This window comes from Diorhabda carinulata, chromosome 2 (genome assembly GCF_026250575.1).
Source record: "Diorhabda carinulata isolate Delta chromosome 2, icDioCari1.1, whole genome shotgun sequence".
Classification (NCBI taxonomy): domain Eukaryota; kingdom Metazoa; phylum Arthropoda; class Insecta; order Coleoptera; family Chrysomelidae; genus Diorhabda; species Diorhabda carinulata.
Genome location: NC_079461.1, coordinates 2,176,744 through 2,196,286, shown reverse-complemented (window position 1 = coordinate 2,196,286; position 19,543 = coordinate 2,176,744). Strand labels below are relative to the sequence as shown.

Here is a 19,543-nt window from a genome sequence, read left to right as displayed (position 1 = left end):
AGGCTTGTTGTATCCCCATCAGATCCACTTTCGTTGTTATATCAACTCCAGTTTGCCTTTTGGATCCCGATCACGTCTTCACTGCTACAAGTTCCTCGTTCAAAACCTTTTCCGTGTTGGTTTGTGATGACAAGATATTCTGTAACTCGATGATCCGATTATGCCTCTAGATTCTAATAAACTGAAAAAGAAGGGTGTTTTAAAAATCTTTTTGAATACTAATCTCCCCTTTTTAGTGGGTTTACTTTCTATTTTTCTGTTATCAATGTTTTAAAAATTGAAATATCACAAATTGTTTGTTATTTTTTTGGTCTCTATGTACTGGTTTTATTAAATTTTGCTTTTTTTTTTTTTTTAGAATACCTACGAATATATTTTGGAACGTGTAGCTTATACAAAAAAGCAATTTATGGCACTAATACCGAACCAATCTGAAGAGCTAAGTCAAGGGAAGATGCTCCTGATGGGATTCAATGGGTTATTCGAAAAATTATCACAAGAAATAACAAACTTAACAAACACCTTGGGTAATATCGATATACCGAAATCATGGAAGAGGTTGGATCACGTAAAAGAAGCAAGGAATATAGCACCACACATATTCAACCCCAAAGTTCGAACTATACTCGAAGACATATTTTTCTTAAAGAGACTCAAAGCCATAGTGGAATTTTTCGCGCTAGTACAAGAAATGTGTCAATCATTGAAAGGTATAGGATCCGGTATAGTTTTCAACGATGAACAACTAACGAAACCAGTAAAACAATTTATAGCGGAATTTATATCGAGAAAATTATTAGGTATCCTACCCGAATTTATAACGTACGCCGTTTGTTATTTACTACAAAATTTAGGTTTAGATGTTACCCACGAAATCGAACAAAAAGACATAGGGGCCGAAAGTAAAGTACCTTTAGACGAACTGTACACTAAAGCATGGAACATCCTACTCAAAGACGGTACCTTTTCGCAAAACATACTATCACAAGCTTCTAGTCTAGAAACTAACCTAAAATTAGCTTGGGAAAAAATACAAGAACCTAAAAAGATAGAACAAAAACTAACAGTACTACAATCTAGTACAATAAGATTACAAAGTCAGTTAGCTGTACATAATATGATGTTCGATGAGGTACTACAATTACAACAATTTTCATCGGTGAGGACAAAATTTACCATAGACATTCAAAGCGAAGTTACAAATCTACAAAGCATCTATAGACAAATGACAGAAGCCAAAAACAATCAAGACAAATTGATAGAACAAGCCGAACAAAGATTAAAGTGGGCGAAAGGTGCTAACCCAAATTTCGTCGAAATATCAGCAGCTTTCGAAACCGCAGTAGACAAAAGAAACGCCCAACTAAATTTCGCTTTAAAAATCTCCAATCAAATATTATCTTCATACGATACTATATTAAAACACGAATTATTAAGAACCTCAACATCAGAAGTAACGAAAAACCGCGACAAAACTTTTCTGAAAGCCTACGAAACGTGGCGACTAGCTTGCCAATACACCGATTCAAAAATCGAATCTCTATTACCATCCGAAGAAAGTATATTGAAGATGCTAACGCCGGATCTAATCAACGATCCCAAATGGTTACAAAAAATATCAGAAATTTTAACGGAAACTATCACCGAAGCTCAAAAAGAATTGAACGATAAAAGGGAAACTAGTTTCGCCGAAAACGACAATTTGATATCCGTAATGGATAATTTCAAAGCTATTTACAACATACACGGTAAATTGATATCGGACGTGAAAGGTTTAATGAAAACAATGACTAAAATAGAAGATTATAGTATAGCGACGCAATATTTCATACAAGAATACCGACAATATATCGATCACTTTTCGGCTTTATTCGCCCAATTCAAAAAGGAATTGAACAGAGAAGAAATCGAAGATTTATTGAATCGTTTGGATTACATAAAGGATCATACGGAAAATATATACGAGGATTTGCTTAATTTGGAATCGGCTCAGAAACGCGCGCAGTTGATTCAACGGAAAGGTTTAATCGACGATAAATTGCCGGGTCAGAAACAGGAGAATTCGACTAAAGGACAACAAAGAAACGCGTACGCCGTTAACGTTTGGCGTAGGGTTAAAATGAAGTTGGAAGGAAGGGATCCGGATCCAGGCAGGAAGAGCTCGGTGCAAGAACAAGTAAGCTTTGTATATGATTCAATATATATATATATATATATATATATATATATATATATATATATATATATATATATATATATATATATATATAGATACAGATATTTCGTCGTTCCCTCGTATTTCGCATGTAGAAAAAGGAAATTTTTTTTTGGTTTTACGAGGATTTATGAAAAAAAAATATGGGGAATATGTCACTTGCAGATTTCATATAGTTTGTCGTTTTAAATGTTATCATCAACGTTCTTCTGTGAATATTATCGTTTATAATTTTTTTGCAAAGTATTAAATGAAATTTTTATGTTTCTTTATGATATTCTAACAAATAAGAGTTTATTAATGTTTCTTATCGTATATAACATTTTTATACTTAGTTTACATAGTTAGATCATACTTATTTCAAACATAACCTCACTTAAACTGTTAGGTTAGGTCTAAAATAAGTATCGTCGTCCTATATGTTTAGAAATCGTTGATTCCTCTTCTCATTTTTTCCACCAAATTTCTTTTTCGTGAAAATTTGGAATCTATTGAGATTTTTCAAGTATTTAGTTTCCTTTGATGAGCAAAATTCTTGTCCAATTAATTTTGGTGCTTTGAATAAATATCTTTATTATATAACAATTATATGCAAAGTTAGATCGTACTTATTTCAAACATAACCTCACTCAAACTGTTAGGTTAGGCCAAAAAAAAAATAAAAAATATAATATGTGAGAAAAGGTCAATTCTTTTAGAAAGATTTATTATTTTAAACTGTTTAAGACACGAAATAACAACATTTTCGTATAATTTTTTTCTAAATTTGCCGTTTTGTTTTCTGTGTACACTAAAAAATATGAAAACTTCATTCTGATTAATGGTAAAAAAAATTATCAACAACTATACGTAAATGAGTACATTTACACGAAGGTTTAAACCCCTAAAAACTAATGTAAGTTATTATTTTTTTAATCCCGTTATTTTTTTCGTAAAAACGAAGGTTTCAAAAAAAATTCCTGCATCCTAAAAAATAAGAGAACCGAAATTACCGAAAAATTTTATTTTTTGATATCAATATTTTGTCTTCTATAATTCTGGGTGAGTATTAAACCATCTCCATCTATCGTCTACAATTCCGTACTTCTATTTCCTGCTGTCAGATCTAAATTCTAAATTAGTTTCCTACAATTGCATCCTTCAATATCCTATTTATTCTCTTCTCTCCGGTATTTCATAAAAATACAATATTCATTAATCTGTGGTCTTCTAATACCACCATTATGACCTGCTTATTTGAATTGTTTTGATTTGTTTGCAGTACCTAAATATGCTTTCACAGCTATACAATGTTGCCAATCATGCATTTTATGTTACCAACTCAAATACCTTTGTCAACTTTTGCTTCTTTTGATATTGAATCTAAAACCAAACACACCAACCAACAATTTCTGTTGTAAATATGGGTATTAAAACAAAACAGAAATCGGATTTTGGACAAAATGTGCATTTATTAGATTTATAACCTTCACATATCTACAGAACATTTTATTTTGTCAGGAACTAACCTCCAAAAACTAAATTTCCCAAGTATAAAATTTTTCAGCAATACTTACGGCTTAGGTTCATAATAAAACATGTTAGTTTAGCATTTTCAAAGTTGTAAATTCCATTTATCGAGATACTAGAAAGCAATTCTTCATCAAGAGTCGGATTGGTTGACTATCGGTTCAGATTTTTTGTTCGGTTCGGATGCTGTGACCTCGAAGCATATTTTTATTGTGATTCCAAAGTATATTTACACTACAAAAAACGTTTCTTCAAAACCAATAACGTGGTCAGTGTCATTTTTTGTGATGGTTCTTAAATTCTAATGTTTTCAGGTGGAATATGTGATACACGAGGCAACGAATTTGGACAACCTTGCTTTATTGTATGAGGGCTGGACTCCATGGGTGTGAGACAACAACACTACAGAGTAAGGCGGTTATACTACCGCCTGGATCTCCTTCGGTTCTACTAGTAGAGCTCCGCAAGCTTGGGTTGCGGCAAATGTGGAAAAAGCAGCATATCCATCTAATTATACTTGCTTAACCGAATCAAGTTGCTTAGTTTTATTGTTTTTGCAAGAGATCATAATGCCATCAATCTACTGAATGAGATCAAATATATTCACCAAAAAAAAAATAAATAAATAAATATTGTTTTTAAAAAAATTCGAATTTTGCAATATCGGTAAAACTTTGCTGTTTGTACTATATGGCAAAGTGTTTAAAAATAAATGCTGCTTTTTATTTTATTGTTCAAGGTATTGTCGGAGGTGGCAAATACACAAATAAGTTCTGTCAAGGTGACAGATAAAGTGTTAATATGAAGTCGACGAAATAATCGTCTGTTTACAAAATCTTGAGTTGAATTACTACTTATGTTCATCTTTTCGTTCTGTTTTTGTTTTCACAAATTACTGTTTCATCCTCCTCAATTATTAGATAAGTTGATTCCTATTATAGATTTAAAAATTGGTAGTCAAATTTAAAAAATATCTAATACAAAAATTGTACGTTTTACTTGGCGTTTCTGTTATGTTTTTCGTTAAATTACATGTTCACTGTACGTAAAATGATTTTTTTTTAATCTAAGAAATACCTAGATACTTTAAAAGTGAGTTGTACATGTTCGAAAAATGTTTAAACCGTGTTAAATCAATCATTCATTTTCTTATTATCGCATTTTTACTTTCTTTTGTTCTAATTTCAAGAAAATTAGATCTCTCCTATTGGCTCCTCATTCTAATTGTCAGTTTCAATTAATCCTAATATCATCATATGCTTCCTGAAGTAGAAGTATCTTGTGACGAAGCTATCGAAGATATACTCTCAGTTTTGCACCTCCAGAGTGCTTCTACTTCGGTTTTCATCTTCATTTCCTTCAACTCCTTCAGGACAAGTAAACCGTATTAAAAGATATGATTCTTCATACTAAACGTGCAATTGCAGGACATTTCAGAATTTATCTCTTCTCCCTGAGGAATCCACACCGGTTTCCTTCTTCTTCCAAAACTCTGTTCTGTTCCATTGAGTCCTTTATGGAAAGGAAACTGTATTGAAAGACATGCTTCTATTGAGGAAATTGTTCTCAGTTTTGCACCTCCAGAGTGCTTCTATTTCGGTTTCCATTTTCTTCCAAAACTCTCTTCATTTCCTTCGAGTCCTTAAGGACAAGTAAACCGTATAAAAAGACATGTTAACTTTTTGTGGTAATATTTTTTATAAAATCATATATTGGAATCACTAAAGAGACCTATAGGGTTGCATTGTTCTTGGTATCATTGTTTTTGTTCATTTGAAATTGGTTTTTTCCAATAATATTCACAAAAATTTTATAATGTAAAATCAACACACATATACACATTGATAATACTGAACATACTGTATATTATTGAATTTGAAATTATTACAGTATGGAGAGGTGAACATAAGTATCGAATCACTATGATATACTACATGACCAGAATCATAATTACACAATAGCAATAATTACTTTAATTTTCATCCCTTCCACCAATAATTTTGTTACCAAACGTATTAAAAAAATCTAGTGTAAAGTTCATTTTATTTTTTGAAAAACTAATTTCGTAAATGTTTTTATCGAACGTATTCCTCTGTCCACTGCCATTACTAAGAATTTTTGCAACCGTTGGTGACATTCCTACTGAACACACTGTTTTACGTCACCACTACACCAACACTCACAATTACACTGTCTGAGGCGCGTTTCGTTAATCAAGTTATCGTCTTCAGAGACTGAAGGTTAACTTGCTAATCGAAACACGCATCAGACAGTGTAATTGTGAGTGTTGGTGTAGTGGTAGTGTAAACAGTGTGTTCAGTATATCTACTGCCATGTTTGTGACACTTGATTTCATTATATACAATAATAGAAGTACTCCATGTGGTCCATATGGGTGGTTTATGTAGTAAATTTTATTTTTTGGTAAACTTGAGGTGACTTTTGGTGAAGAATATTGAAATGTCTTACTGTCATTTAGATTTATCTCTGAGGATTGTATCTTGTTATATAGACAGTAAAAGGTCTATTTCTTGGTGGTACGATTAGAATAAGATATATAATACAGAGGAATAAATTTTATCCAATATATTTTCACTTAAATATTATTTTTTTTTTTATATTATACAACGCTTTTGGATGATTTCTATAATATCATAAAAACAAAATTCGATTGTTTATTATTAATAAAAGTCATAATAGAAAGATTTTTAACAAATAATATAATAATATGTATGAATTAAAAGAAAATTAGAAAACTTTCGGATAAGCTTTACGTAACTGTTGGTTATTTTCAATAAATTTCAGTTCAACTGAAAAGTTGTTCATGTATTTTGATTTTATTTGGTTCAATTATCAAAAAGTGATATATATAAAAAATAAAATGTAGTAACTTGAAACATTCGTAATTATAAATGTAATACGGATGTCCCTGTTCTCATCCTATGTTGGTCTGGAAATAATTTAAAATCGTATGTAATACTGTACAAATAATGTTCTTACAGTAACCAAAGATTTTTAGAAATCTGCATAAATTGGTATTCATTCTTCTTCTTCTGGTGTTAGCTATTATTTTGTAGACTGTATCTAGTAGCGGTTAGTTTCTGCATTCATCTTCTTTCCCTTTCTGATGTATTGGTACCACGATTACCATTTTCCACACTTCTGGCATTAACTCTGGTTCCCGTATATTGCTTATAAATGATTCTCTTTTTTAATACAGTTGATCAATTCCGATTGTATTTTGTCTTGTCTTCTCTCCTCTTGTATCATTTCTAGTATTTCCTCTTCCGATAGCATCAATTTATTATGATTAAAATATTGTTAATCAAGTAACATTAGCCCCCTTCAATCTAAGAATATTTCTGTTATTAATTTATTGTCTCTTTTCTATATTTTTTTCTGTTTTATAATAAAATTTTTCACATTCACATTGAAATATGTTAGAAAAAACATGTTTTTCCCCTTTTTTTAACAAAAAATGGAATGAAATTGAAAGTAATTATGTCTATTGTGTGAATCGCGTATCATTTATTAAAACTATGATATTCTTGTTTATTGTATGTCTAGAAGAAGCGCGTCGAGACGTCCATTAAGTATATCATATTCAGTAAAATTAACATGAAATCATTTACTGATCTTCTTTTCTGTAGGTGTTAGTCCGGTTCCAAAAATAAATTGTAATGTTCTATCATAACCCTAGGAAATTCTTGTTTAACTTAACATCTTTAAACAACCATCTTTTGCGATTAGTTTATTTTTGAAACTAGATGTTAGGTATTAGTTCATTGAAATGAAAGAAAGTCTATGATATGAAAACTGCTTTAAGATATTTTTCTTTTCTCCCAAATATTTCTATAAGTGATTTATATCACTGCTAAGTTTTTGACATTTTTGCTAAAAAAATGTGTTAAAAGTTGGCAACACTCCTATGACCTTGACATATGTCATTTTTGGGGTCATTTTGAGCATGTCTGGGTACGTTTATGTCCCCCATCTTATTTTTTTCGGTTCAAAATTTCGTATTTTCATAGTTTACGATCCTATGCTTCTATATATTCATCTCACTATTCCCTTCGGTCTAGAAGATACAAAACTAACCTACCTAAAATTAGCAAATTCCATCTTTTAAGAGACAACTCTTCTATTACATTGACCTATGTCATTTCTGGGGCCATTTTGAGCATGTATATTTATATAGGGCGTTCATGTCTATGTATGTTTATATAGCACGTTCATATTTCCTTCATATTTTTCGGTCTAGTGGGTACAAAACTAACCTAACCTAAAATTTAGAAATTCTCCCTAGGGAACAACATTCCTATGACATTGATCTTAGGATATGTGATTAGGTGAGTCACTGAGCTTAATATATAAAAGCATAAGATCATACACTATGAAAAATTGAAAATACGAAGTTTTGAATGGAAAAAAAAATATGAAGGAGTCATGGGAGCCTCATATAATGACCCCAGAAATGATAGAGTCAAGGTAATACAGACACAATAATTTTATTGAGCACAAGTAATGACAAAACAATTTTATGACAAAAAAGTGTTGGTTTTTTATTAATTTCATAATTTTTCTAATTTTATCCAGCTCTATTGGACTTGTGACAAAATGTACTAAAACATGTTTGTATATTTGTATTGAATTTGCCCTGATTTGAAATCTTGAATGTTCCATTGAGCATCTTGAATATCCTTCAAGGATTATTAGAATTTTTATTTGATTTCATAGACAAATATGTATAAATAACGAAATTTATTAGAATTTCTAGTAATGTTTTTAAACACTATTTAACAATGGCATTATTTGCAATTCAAAAACCAGTTATTACACAAACAACATAAAAAAAATGTCTTAAACCAGTTGCCATATCATTTTCTGCAAGAATGTTTTTATTTAAATGTACTAAATATACAATAGGGTATTAATGCTAGGGAGTTTTTCGTTTTTTAGTAGATTGATTTTTAGTAAGACACGTAATAAACATTGAAAATATTAATGTCAGTAAACTTGTCTAACTTGTGTCATCTTAAATAATTTGGAATCACAACTGACGAAACTATTTGTAGATGTTTGTTGCTATCTTGTTTAATTTCATTTTTTTAAGGATCAAATTGTATCCGTACTTTTTGATATTCATTCTAATTTCAAATAAAAATATAAAAGTAAAATGTGGTTTTAATTATTTCAACATTCACTGAATCATCTCGAGATATTGTAATTAAATACTGTTACACGGTTCCATCCGAACTTTTGATCGGCACTGTATGTCACAGAACATACCCCAAGAAGAAATACAAATTTAGTTGTTAGCGAGCTGGATCTTGCAGCTATCACTCACCCGTTATTTAAGGACTTTCTTGCACTCCAGCACCGTTTCGGTAGTTTAAAGACTTTTATTTTAAATTATTCGGTTTAGTTCACTATAGGGGTGAGTAAAATCCAAACAAGATAAAGTTTAAATTTTATTTGTCAACATAACCTAATTTTAAAATTTTCATGTTATAAATAAATGTATCAGATTAAAGATATATAAAAATTGCACATATCACAGCTTAATAAACCGTACCATCTATCTAATTATAGCGACACATTATACAAAATGTTTTCATTAAAACCCACCATATATATTTACATAAACTGTTTTACAACCCAGTTTAACCGCAAATTAAGGGGTTCCTTTGGTCCTGGGCAGCTCCGAAAGTGCTGACAATTGTATTGATATCCCTAAATCTAACTAACTGCTACCTGAACCTTTTGTGAATTAGGCCCAGAATTAGTTTTTTGCTTTCGGATAAGCAGAACAGCCGCCATCTTGTTCACAGTCAAGCATCATTTGTACTCGATGTCTTCCTGTCGGCCACTATAACTTTCATTCTATTATATATTTTGACATGAAAAAATTTGTAAAACTTATTTAAATGACAGTAAAGAATATTCAAAAACAATGAGATTGATAATTTCAATGGTTTGGCCGTAAAAAAATATTGAAAAAACCGGCGAGAAACTAAAGGAACCCCTTAACAAAAACATGTTATTATTATCTCCAGAGTATATGATCTATTTGATAATTAAATGCTACTTTTTATATTTTATTGATACCTTAATTATATTTGTTCAAAATATTGGAAAATTTATTGAAAATCATGAAGAAACTATTTGAAATTAAGCAAACGAGTTCAAATACGATCTAAGGGGGTATTCTGGTCGAGAAATTGAAAACAACGATTTTATTGTATATTTTCAAAGCTTAGACCCTTAAGAATATCTCCTTGAACGGATTTTCCCAAATTTTTTTTCTCGAAACTACTTTTTTTGAAGTGGTTGACATGATATTTCAAATTATACCCGATCGATATAGGTGAAAAATTTTATTCAAAAAACTTCGTAATTTTCCTTTTTGTTCCACAATTATGTAAGAAATTTAGTTTCCCTACTTGTAGGTGAATAATTTTATTCAAAAAACTTCCGGATTTTTCTCATTGCACCACAATTATGTAGGGATTGAGTTGGTTTATCAATTTATGATCACATTTTACTTTCTATAAAACTTTCTAGCCGCTAATATAGTCAAATCAAGAGTTTTCCTACTGGTAAGTGAATAATTTTATTCAAAAAACTTCAGGATTTTTCTTTTTGTCCCATAATTATGTGGAAAATGAGTTGGATTATCAATTTATTATCACATTTTGTACATTTACTTTCTATAAAACTTTCTAGTTGCTAAATTAGTCGAATCAAGAGTTTCCCTACTAGTAGGTGAATAATTTTATTCAAAAAACTTCAGGATTTTTCTTTTTGTCTCATAATTATGTAGAAAATGAGTTGGATTATCAATTTATCATCACATTTTGTACATTTACTTTCTATAAAACTTTCTAGCTGCTTATTTAGTCGCATCAAGAGTTTCCCTACTGATAGGTGAATAATTTTATTCCAAGAATTGAGAGATTTTTATTTTTATTTTCTTAATAAGTCCATAAATATCATATAAAAAAATGGATAGTAAACATTTTTTTCACGTTAGTTTCAAAAATGTCTAAAATTTAGTCTTCTAGACCAGAATACCCACCAAATCAATAACTAATTCCTTATGGATTATAAGTCTTTAGTTTCCTTTTTCATAAATAAAATAAAACCTATTTAGCACGTTCTCTTTGCTGTCTCAATAATTCATCGATTTGACTCTTATACATATCCTTGACATCCTCCAAATCCAATTTCAATTCTTCGTTTTGTTCAACTTTTTCCCCATACAGTTGACACAACGTATCATATTGTTGTTCCAATTCGTCGAATTTTATTTTTAGGCTGTCGAATTCGGTCACTTTACTTTCCAAATTTTCTACTTTCGTTAATAAATTAGATATTTCGTTATTGAGGAGGTTGCGTTCTTGTTCTCGTCGATTCAATTCCCACTGTAGTTGTTGCACTTCTCCGTCTCGTTGTTTCAAACTTGTTTGTAGCATTTGCATCTCGAACATGTTCGTGTAACGGGGGGTAGCAGTAACTTCGAACGGTTCGTCCTGTAAAATAGTAATATCCTGTAGATAATTAAGTTTTATTTAAAGAAATAACTTGCCTGAGACCAAAACGAACCAGTCATGGAATCAGATACGGAAACTTTTCCTAAACTTAACGTAGGTGAATTACTACCCCCATTAGAAGACCTATTTACTTGATTTTCGGTTGGTAGTCGTTCCTAAAAATCAGAAACACTTTATAAACAAGTAATATAATTCCGATTTTATTCACCTGTGACATAATTTGTCTCTTTTCCAATTCGAAAGCAGCTCTTTCCGCATTAAACTGTTGCTGCAAATTACAAAGTTCGTTTTCTTTTTCACTAATTGTTTCTTTACATTTTTTCAATGAAATATTCAATTTTTCGATTCTATTATTCAATTCTTGTTCGTTAACGAATCTTTCAGTTTTTTGTTGTTGCAATTCCATTTGGGAAAGTTCCAATTTGTGGCGTAAGCTGTTAAGTTCGCTTTCCATATCCGAAAATTTCGACCTTAATTGGATACAGTCATCTTTGATGATTCTTTCATTGTTAGTCGCGGTTTGTAATTTTGTTTGTAGCTCGGCTAAAAAAATAAAAACCGTAACAGGCTTGGATAGGTTAGAAAATAGATTTAAACAATCTAAAAATTCCAAATGAAAGTGACAGAGACCGTTTAACAAGTAAATTTGTTTATATACAGGAAGATACAGAAGTAAAAGTTGTTTTTGAAGAAAAAACCGAGGAAAAGGTTCGATATGACTTTTGGAAAACTATTGGTTACATAAAATAAATTGCAATGTGTAGAAAACTAAAGTAGTTATGGAACAAATATAGATCTAACCTCACAAATGATTAAAATACTGAAAATTCCGGTTAGTTTAGAATCAAAAGACTCTGAACGATTTCAACTATCAAAAAAAGCCAGCAATGATTTAAACCAGTAATTTGAGAAGTCAATTCGGTGATTTATTGTTTTTAGATATCAACTATACATATTAGATATAACTAACATCACATTAAACTTTAATTTTATAATTTTGTGTTTTTTTTTGAAAAACCTCATTCTTTAGTATTAAATGTTTGTAAGACATTTCAAATAATCTATCAACCCTCAATTCTAATAGGAAAAAATAAATTCCTTCCTTATTTTCCATCAATTATTTTTTCTAATTATGACTCACTAATTTTTAATGTGAGTTCCTCTTCAATTTTTTCAAATGAAGCTAATTTCAATGAATGCGTCGCCTGTAACGATTCCAATTGACGTATTAAGGGTTTGCTAACTTCAGATACTGATTGTGATAGTTCTTCATTTCGGGCTTCGGCTTCTTCCAATTTTCTCATCAATTTATTTTTATCTTCCCTGAATTTTTCCTCGTTTTTCACGTTATCTTCTTCATATCGCCTTAATGTTTGCCTTAAATCTTCTAATTGATCCACCAGCTACAGATAAAAAATAACAAATAATAACACGAAAAAAAAATAATTTGAAAAAAACTCACTTCGGAATTTTGCGATTCGGTCATTTTTTTTTGATTTTCCAAAGTATTCAGCAGCTGTTCACGCATTTGTAATTCGGAACTAGTTTTAATTTTTTCTTGGAGTTCTTTTTTAGCCGCTTCTAATGATTTTTTAACAGTATCATATTTTTGGGTTAAATCGTCCAATTGTCCTTTCAATTTATTAACTTCGTTTTCTAATTTTTTATTTTTTGACGTTAACTGATTGATAGCTTCTATTTGCGTTCTTTCAACTTCATCTTTCGCTGCTAGAGATTTTTTAAGACGATCCGATTCTGTTGTAAGACTTTCCACGTTTTCCCTAAAATAAAAATGATGAAATTATAAATTTACATTATTAAACAACAACAAAAAAACTTACTTGAGATGTTTTATTGTATTTTCGTTTTCTTTTTCTTTAGCTCTCAATTTTTTGATAATATTAGAATGTTGCAGCTGCTGTTTAGATAATTTTTCACCTTCTTGCATCAATTCTTTTATAACCCCTTCTTTCTCTGATAATAGGCTTTCCAATTCACCTTTGCTGATTCTAGTTGCCGATTCCACTTTCGTCTGTTCTAATTGCTTTCTTAAATTATCTTTCTCCCTGATCGCTTGCTGGAATTTCTTTTCTAACGCAGACATCCTTTGGGTGTATTCCTCAGTGACCTGTGATAAATCAGCACTTTCCAACTGCTTACTTATTATGGTATCCAATTGAACCTTCAAACTGTTATTTACTTCTTGTAATTCAGCATTTCGACGATTCACATCTATGAGTTTAGATTCTCTAGATTCTAATATTTCAGTTATTTCTGTTATTTTTTTTAAGAGCTTATCCACTTCCGGGGGATGTAGTTCGTCGCTTATACTAGAAGCTTCTGATAATTCTCGATTATGAGATTTTATTTTCTTTATAGTCAGTTTGCCTAATCCCTCAGTTTCCATTTTAGCTCTTGTACAAATCTGTTTAGCGGGACTCTGTCTACTTTGGGTACTACTCGAGTCACCGTTAGGACTTGATATTATTTCTATATCGGAAGATGTTGTTGTTTCTAATTCATCCCCTGATGTGTGATCTGATCCTATTTTAACGAGATCCGATCGACTTTCTGAACTAATCGGTGAATTCTCCCTAGGAATCAGTTCTACCTGAAAAGATAATATTTAAAATAAATTTATTCGAATAAATTTAATATTTACCTGTGATAAAGTGAGACTTTTTTGACTAGAATCCATTATCATCTTTGGTTCGTTAGATACACTTTTCTCTGTCATTGCATCTGCTAATAAATTTTTTAAATAAGTCGAATTGCTACTTGTTTCAGTCGCTGTACTAGTATCGCTACTACTTTCCATGATATTATCACTTCCGGTTATAGTTTTATCTGATTGTGAACTATCATCTTGTATATAACTATCAATTGGATTTTCTGTTATGCTATGTTCTTCTACCTCAACTGGAATATCTATAATATTAGTTTTTTGTAAAATATTCGTTAAATCTTGTTTGATACTCTGCGGTTGGGTATCTATCAAAACCTGTGTCAATGGCAACTGCATGGTACTTCTAGCAGGAGCCCTTGTAATAGCATCTACAAGAGGATATTTTTTATCTGAATCTGTGTTAATTTCATTTACAGTTTCCGGTAGACCAAATGTATCTTTTAACATCTTCTGGGGTTTTAGATGGGGGTTAAAAGCAGAATCTAATACAGTTGCAGATGTACTTTCTGATACTGATGTATACGACATTGTATCTTCAGCAATACTATTCTCATCCTGATCTTCTGGAATTACTTCAACACTATCCGGTGATAATTTATCAACAGAACTGAAATAATATTAAATAAACTCTTATTTACATCATTAAATATATAATATGTTACCTGCTTTTTTCATCTTCTGACAATGGTGAAATAACTTCATCTGTGTAATCGGACTGTCTTCTACTATTAGTACTATCAGTACCGATCACTTCCACAGAACTTGGACTAGTTAAACTATCGCCCAATACTTCCACAGAGTCTGATGTGGGCTGAAGACCTAAATACATTGAGTAACTATAGATAAATTGATTTTAAATTCATATTTTATGAAGAAAACAAAATAATAATGCTCAAGTATACCTTACCTAATGCAGAACTTGATGTAGAGATGGAATGGCCGGCTGACAACATTTCTGAATCTGGACTTGTACATTCTGTACTACAAGTTATAATATCAGCACTCTCAGAACTATTTTTACCACTTTCAGCACTGAGTACTGAGAGCCTGTTGCTTTTTGAAGTGGTCTGTTTCTCCCTTCTTTTAACTGTATTTGTATTATTTTGATTATCCAAATCAGTATCAACTATAAACGTTTTCACATTTGGAATAAAATAAAATCAAATTTACAATAGATTAAAGTGAATATTTGCAAATTTAACAAATTAAATATACCAAATTTGTTACATATCAAGTGTAATTAATAATTTTCTATAAATATAGCTAAACCTTGTTCAATACTGAAAAGATGCAGTGTTAAACCTCCACCTTAGTTTATTATAAAAATGTTTGTAAACATAGCTAACAATGTTATAACATAATATCTTTTATTTTTAACACTAAGGACTTTATTCTCAACTGTGAATTGTAAATTACAATAAACAAAGCCAGTGATAATAAAATTAACAAAGTTACTCATTCAAGTTCACGCTTATCAATTCATAGTTTGAATTAAAAAAAACTGAGCAAGCAACTTCTTCAGTTTTTAAAAAATACAACAGTGATAACTTTCTATGTAAATATTATCACTTAATTATTAATCAAGACCTTGTGTTAATTGAAAGGGGTTGATTTTTGATCCCTGAAAATCAGTTTCTATTTGTGTCAACCTCTGGGAAACTGACATCAGTCCCAGAGAATCCTTTGATTCAAAAATACCTAGACTCTAGAGAGACAAGACATTGCCCACATACTTTGCATTTATTTGTTGGGACCTTGATAGGAACTAGAGCTTTGACCATCAGTAAGTTGGTAAGTAAAATTTATTATTGATAAATCACCTTGATTTTGATAGAAAATTAGTTTCACAAAATATTTTTTGGCAAAGACTGAAATAGATCGAGAATCTTGTTCTTTTAAACTAATTTTCTATCTAAAATCAAGACAATTGATTAAGATTGTTACCTGTAATAACTTCATCTTGATCAGGGGTATTTTCACCTTTTTCTCCCTCAACAATATCAGAAATATGATTATCTACTTCTTCTATATTTTGTACAACAAGCTTACTTCGACTAAACGTTTCTATACCGTCCAGAGTATCATCCAGGCTAGTAATCGAAGGTGATTTATTTCCATCCTGATTATTTTCAAAAAAAGATCCTACGATATTTCATTTCAATTATTACATATCGTCCAAACACCAAATTCAAGCAAACCTGTAAATGATCCCCAAATACTGTTCGACACATTGATTTGTTTTGGATGAACGGTTGTTTGATGTTTCTTATCCTGACTGGTACTTGGTTGTGCCAAACCCCAGTTACCAAAGAAGTCATCTGAAAGTGGATCTATGGGCGTATTTGCAGGAGTTAGAATAGATTCATCGTCCTTAATATCTAAAGCTTTATCTATAGTTTTTTGAGCTTCTTTAAGAGCTGACTTTGCAATGTTTGCTAGACCTGCTGCATCAAACCAACTCATTTTGATTCATATTCTTTAACGAATAAATATTAAACGATAAAATATACATTATTTAAGTAACATTTATGCTTTAAAGTTTTATGTGGTATGCGATATTTCCTTATCATATACTTTTAAACACTTTACAATATATCACTTGACATGTTGACAAAAATTTGTTGACGTAAAATGACAAGTACGACATTTAAACTGCTGATAAATAAGCAGTTTGTCATATACTACTAGTTGAAATCTTTCAAATGAGATAGAACTTTCGAGTTTTTCAAAATAATTATATGATGATTAAATAATATTAAAAATTGTGGCTACTATAGGTAATAACTATTATACTAATTAAATAACTTCGTGAAGAAATTATGCATAGAATATTAAAATTGAATCTAAAAATAAAATTAAAGGATTGTTATTTTCATTATTTTTATTAAAAATAACCAGAAAGTTCATAATTTTTTAATTTTCTCATATACGGTTATTAGTATCTATATTCTCAACGCTCCAGTGGCGCAATTGGTTAGCGCACGGTACTTATAAGACAGTAGTCGTGAGCGATGCCGGGGTTGTGAGTTCGAGCCTCACCTGGAGCATGTCTTTTTAAATTTATTTTTTAGAAGTACTGAATTTATTTCTGAAAATATAGAAATTATTTCATTTGTTCGTTTTGATATTATATTTTACAGAGATAGAATTAAAATAGTAATTTAATTATGATAGACCCCTTTAGACATACTTATAATGGATCGATTCAATTGCAATATCTCTCGAGGACTTCACACATAAACTTGTCTATATTCCATTAGAAGTATTTTTTTATAATTTATAAGTATTACTCATTCATATTTTTGTGTCATTTTGTAAGCGAATACAAATAATTTAGTTTAAAGTTCCTCCTAATTGATGAAAACTATAAAAATGATTTGTTTTATTATGTTGTGTTTTTCATAATAAATCATTTTGATTATAAGTCCCTTTAGAAAATTAGTTCCAAAAATCAATTTGTATCTATTTTTTGGAACTAATTAAGATAATTTATCAAGAAAAAAAATTAATATACTTATTTTTACAACTTTTTCATTCAGTGTAATTTAATAACTGAACTTTGACACAAATAAATACGTCGCTCCAGTGGCGCAATTGGTTAGCGCACGGTACTTATAAGACAGTAGTTGTGAGCGATGCCGGGGTTGTGAGTTCGAGCCTCACCTGGAGCAGCAGTAATTTTTTTATATAGAAAAATTTCAACAGAAAATACATTTTTTTGACATGTAATATATTTTTTGCACAAAAATGAAAAATTTCTAAAATATAGCATAGTAAAGAAAAATCCCTACAATCATTTTTTAAAATTAAAATAATTTCTATACCATGAATTTTATTTATATTAAATTATATAAGCTGTACACATTTTCACGTCTCACATGATTATGCTGATGGAGTGCATCATATCCATAAATTGTTATTTCATTTTAAAGTTTTTTTAGAGATAATTGATGAGCTCGTCGTTAGAAAATTTACCATATGATTATGTTAATGGAGCCACCATATTTATAAACTGTTATTTCTTATCTCTTAGACCTTTTGATATGTTTATGCTTCAAAATGTTCTTGATTTTAGGTCTCTTCTGATTTAAAATTAGTTTCTTTTATAATTTCTTAAAAACAGATAAACATTTGACGTTTCAAATTCTTTTAGTCTTTATTTTGAGGTTTTTGTTTTGAATTTACTAATGAAAAAGGTTTAGTTTGAATGAAAAAAACACATCGATTAATTTGAAAACTTTATTTATATAAAAGGAAAAAATAAAATTATAAATACAGATTAATCAGTTGTTACTACAGTATTACAAAATGTATTAAAATAAAATAACTACAAAATTAGAAATCTAATATATTACATTCAAATCACTGTATCTTACGATACTTCTTACACTTTATTTCAACACACGTGGAATAGGAAAGCAGAAAATCTATATTTTTCCTTTACCAATTAATATTATACTATATTGGTTGGTCTGTTCGATTGATTTGTTGCTGGTTGTGCGGCTGTTTGACGCGTAACTAAAGATACTGCATTTTGTAGAACTTGTTTTCGAAGAAAATCCGAAGTCAAACTTGTCATACTTTCTTTACTGCCCACTTTACACCTTATATAACCATAAAGATTTGATCCACTTAGGATTAAAGCTATTGTTACTAATAACTACAAAATACAGAACATAATTTATTTATTTTATTAACTTTTAATCTACAAAAACAACTCACCAACCATCTAAATTCAAATCCAAAGATTGCAACTATAAATAATAAAGACCATAATAATGGGGTTAAAATTAGTGCAACCCAAAATATTCTAGACTCTCGTTCATTTACTCTGTTCTAAAAATATTGAAATAATAAATAAATTTTCTCTATATCCATCATCGAATTAATACCTGTCCAGATTCAAACACCCAGTGGGATTTTCCATCATCATCAACATAATTCCACCATCGTAAACCTACCATAAGTCTTCCAGTAATATTTTTTACTGTCCAAAAATCAACAGATAACAATAAAATTACACTGACAAAACTTGTTATAAAACCTGCACCAAATGCTTCACATAATAGGTAAACTACTACAGCTGCTCCTCTAAATGCGATGTGGCATAAGGTAATATACGGATGCCTACCAATTAGTAAATACAAATTATCTATAATACTTATTTAAACTAATTACATATATATTACAACAATTACTTTAATGTATGAATTTAATTTTATCTTACGTTAAAGAAACTTTTTTAACGCCAAATTCTCCTTCATCTTCACCAAAACCAACGGTATCCTCCAAAAGGGGCATCTGCAATATAAAAATCAATATTTTGTTTCGATTTTTGTTGGTGAGAAAAAGACGTTTATTTACTTACTCTGGCAGACGACATAATGATAATAATCTGATAACATATACAGATAACCGATTATCTTTGTAATTTAAAGTATCATGTAGAATTGAATCTGTTTAAATGTCCATTATTATTGTCTATGTGGATAACAAATCATAGAACATTTCGAAAATGATTTGCTTCATTTTGGTTAAAATCATACTTATCAAATTGATAAATGACTTTAACTTTAATGT

The 19,543-nt window shown here is 30.0% G+C and overlaps 3 protein-coding genes and 2 non-coding genes across 5 annotated transcripts in view; 3 read left to right on the top strand and 2 right to left on the bottom strand.

Moving 5' to 3' along the window:
* Window positions 1-8,901, top strand: part of LOC130904004 (serine/threonine-protein kinase SMG1) — a 46,723-nt gene extending 37,822 nt beyond the window's left edge. Inside the window, exons 8-9 of the mRNA XM_057816489.1 lie at window positions 359-2,176; window positions 4,039-8,901. Of these exons, the coding sequence (XP_057672472.1) occupies window positions 359-2,176; window positions 4,039-4,116 (1,896 nt within the window). The 3' untranslated portion in view covers window positions 4,117-8,901. The remainder of the gene's footprint in view (window positions 1-358; window positions 2,177-4,038) is intronic.
* A 281-nt stretch (window positions 8,902-9,182) lies between these two features.
* LOC130904003 (TATA element modulatory factor-like) lies at window positions 9,183-16,646 on the bottom strand. Its single transcript, XM_057816488.1, has 11 exons — window positions 16,162-16,646; window positions 15,908-16,105; window positions 14,871-15,089; window positions 14,626-14,782; window positions 13,940-14,570; window positions 13,119-13,888; window positions 12,740-13,058; window positions 12,419-12,680; window positions 11,486-11,820; window positions 11,313-11,432; window positions 9,183-11,256 (listed from the first exon to the last, which is right to left on the bottom strand). The coding sequence occupies exons 1-11, from the start codon at window positions 16,424-16,426 to the stop codon at window positions 10,870-10,872; spliced, it is 3,663 nt and encodes a 1,220-aa protein (XP_057672471.1). The 5' UTR covers window positions 16,427-16,646; the 3' UTR covers window positions 9,183-10,869.
* A 272-nt stretch (window positions 16,647-16,918) lies between these two features.
* Window positions 16,919-17,010, top strand: Trnai-uau (transfer RNA isoleucine (anticodon UAU)). Its single transcript is given in 2 exon segments — window positions 16,919-16,956; window positions 16,975-17,010. It is a non-coding gene; the product is annotated as a tRNA-Ile (tRNA).
* A 532-nt stretch (window positions 17,011-17,542) lies between these two features.
* Window positions 17,543-17,634, top strand: Trnai-uau (transfer RNA isoleucine (anticodon UAU)). Its single transcript is given in 2 exon segments — window positions 17,543-17,580; window positions 17,599-17,634. It is a non-coding gene; the product is annotated as a tRNA-Ile (tRNA).
* A 554-nt stretch (window positions 17,635-18,188) lies between these two features.
* On the bottom strand, window positions 18,189-19,497 carry LOC130904002 (uncharacterized Golgi apparatus membrane protein-like protein CG5021). Its single transcript, XM_057816487.1, has 5 exons — window positions 19,332-19,497; window positions 19,191-19,264; window positions 18,856-19,090; window positions 18,686-18,799; window positions 18,189-18,623 (listed from the first exon to the last, which is right to left on the bottom strand). The coding sequence occupies exons 1-5, from the start codon at window positions 19,344-19,346 to the stop codon at window positions 18,417-18,419; spliced, it is 645 nt and encodes a 214-aa protein (XP_057672470.1). The 5' UTR covers window positions 19,347-19,497; the 3' UTR covers window positions 18,189-18,416.
* Between the last annotated feature and the right edge of the window lie 46 nt (window positions 19,498-19,543).

Bases quoted from the DNA above. Each gene is read 5' to 3' on its own strand.
- LOC130904002 (XM_057816487.1), bottom strand. The intron at 19,091-19,190 runs GTAAGATAAAAT...ACTAATTGGTAG, and splicing joins GTTAAAAAAGTTTCTTTAAC to GCATCCGTATATTACCTTAT. The intron at 18,624-18,685 runs GTGAGTTGTTTT...TGTATTTTGTAG, and splicing joins GATTTGAATTTAGATGGTTG to TTATTAGTAACAATAGCTTT.
- LOC130904003 (XM_057816488.1), bottom strand. From the start codon at position 16,426: ATGAGTTGGTTTGATGCAGCAGGTCTAGCAAACATTGCAAAGTCAGCT. The intron at 14,571-14,625 runs GTAACATATTAT...ATATTATTTCAG, and splicing joins TCAGAAGATGAAAAAAGCAG to TTCTGTTGATAAATTATCAC. The intron at 11,821-12,418 runs GTGAGTCATAAT...TTATTTTTTTAG, and splicing joins GGAACTCACATTAAAAATTA to CCGAGCTACAAACAAAATTA.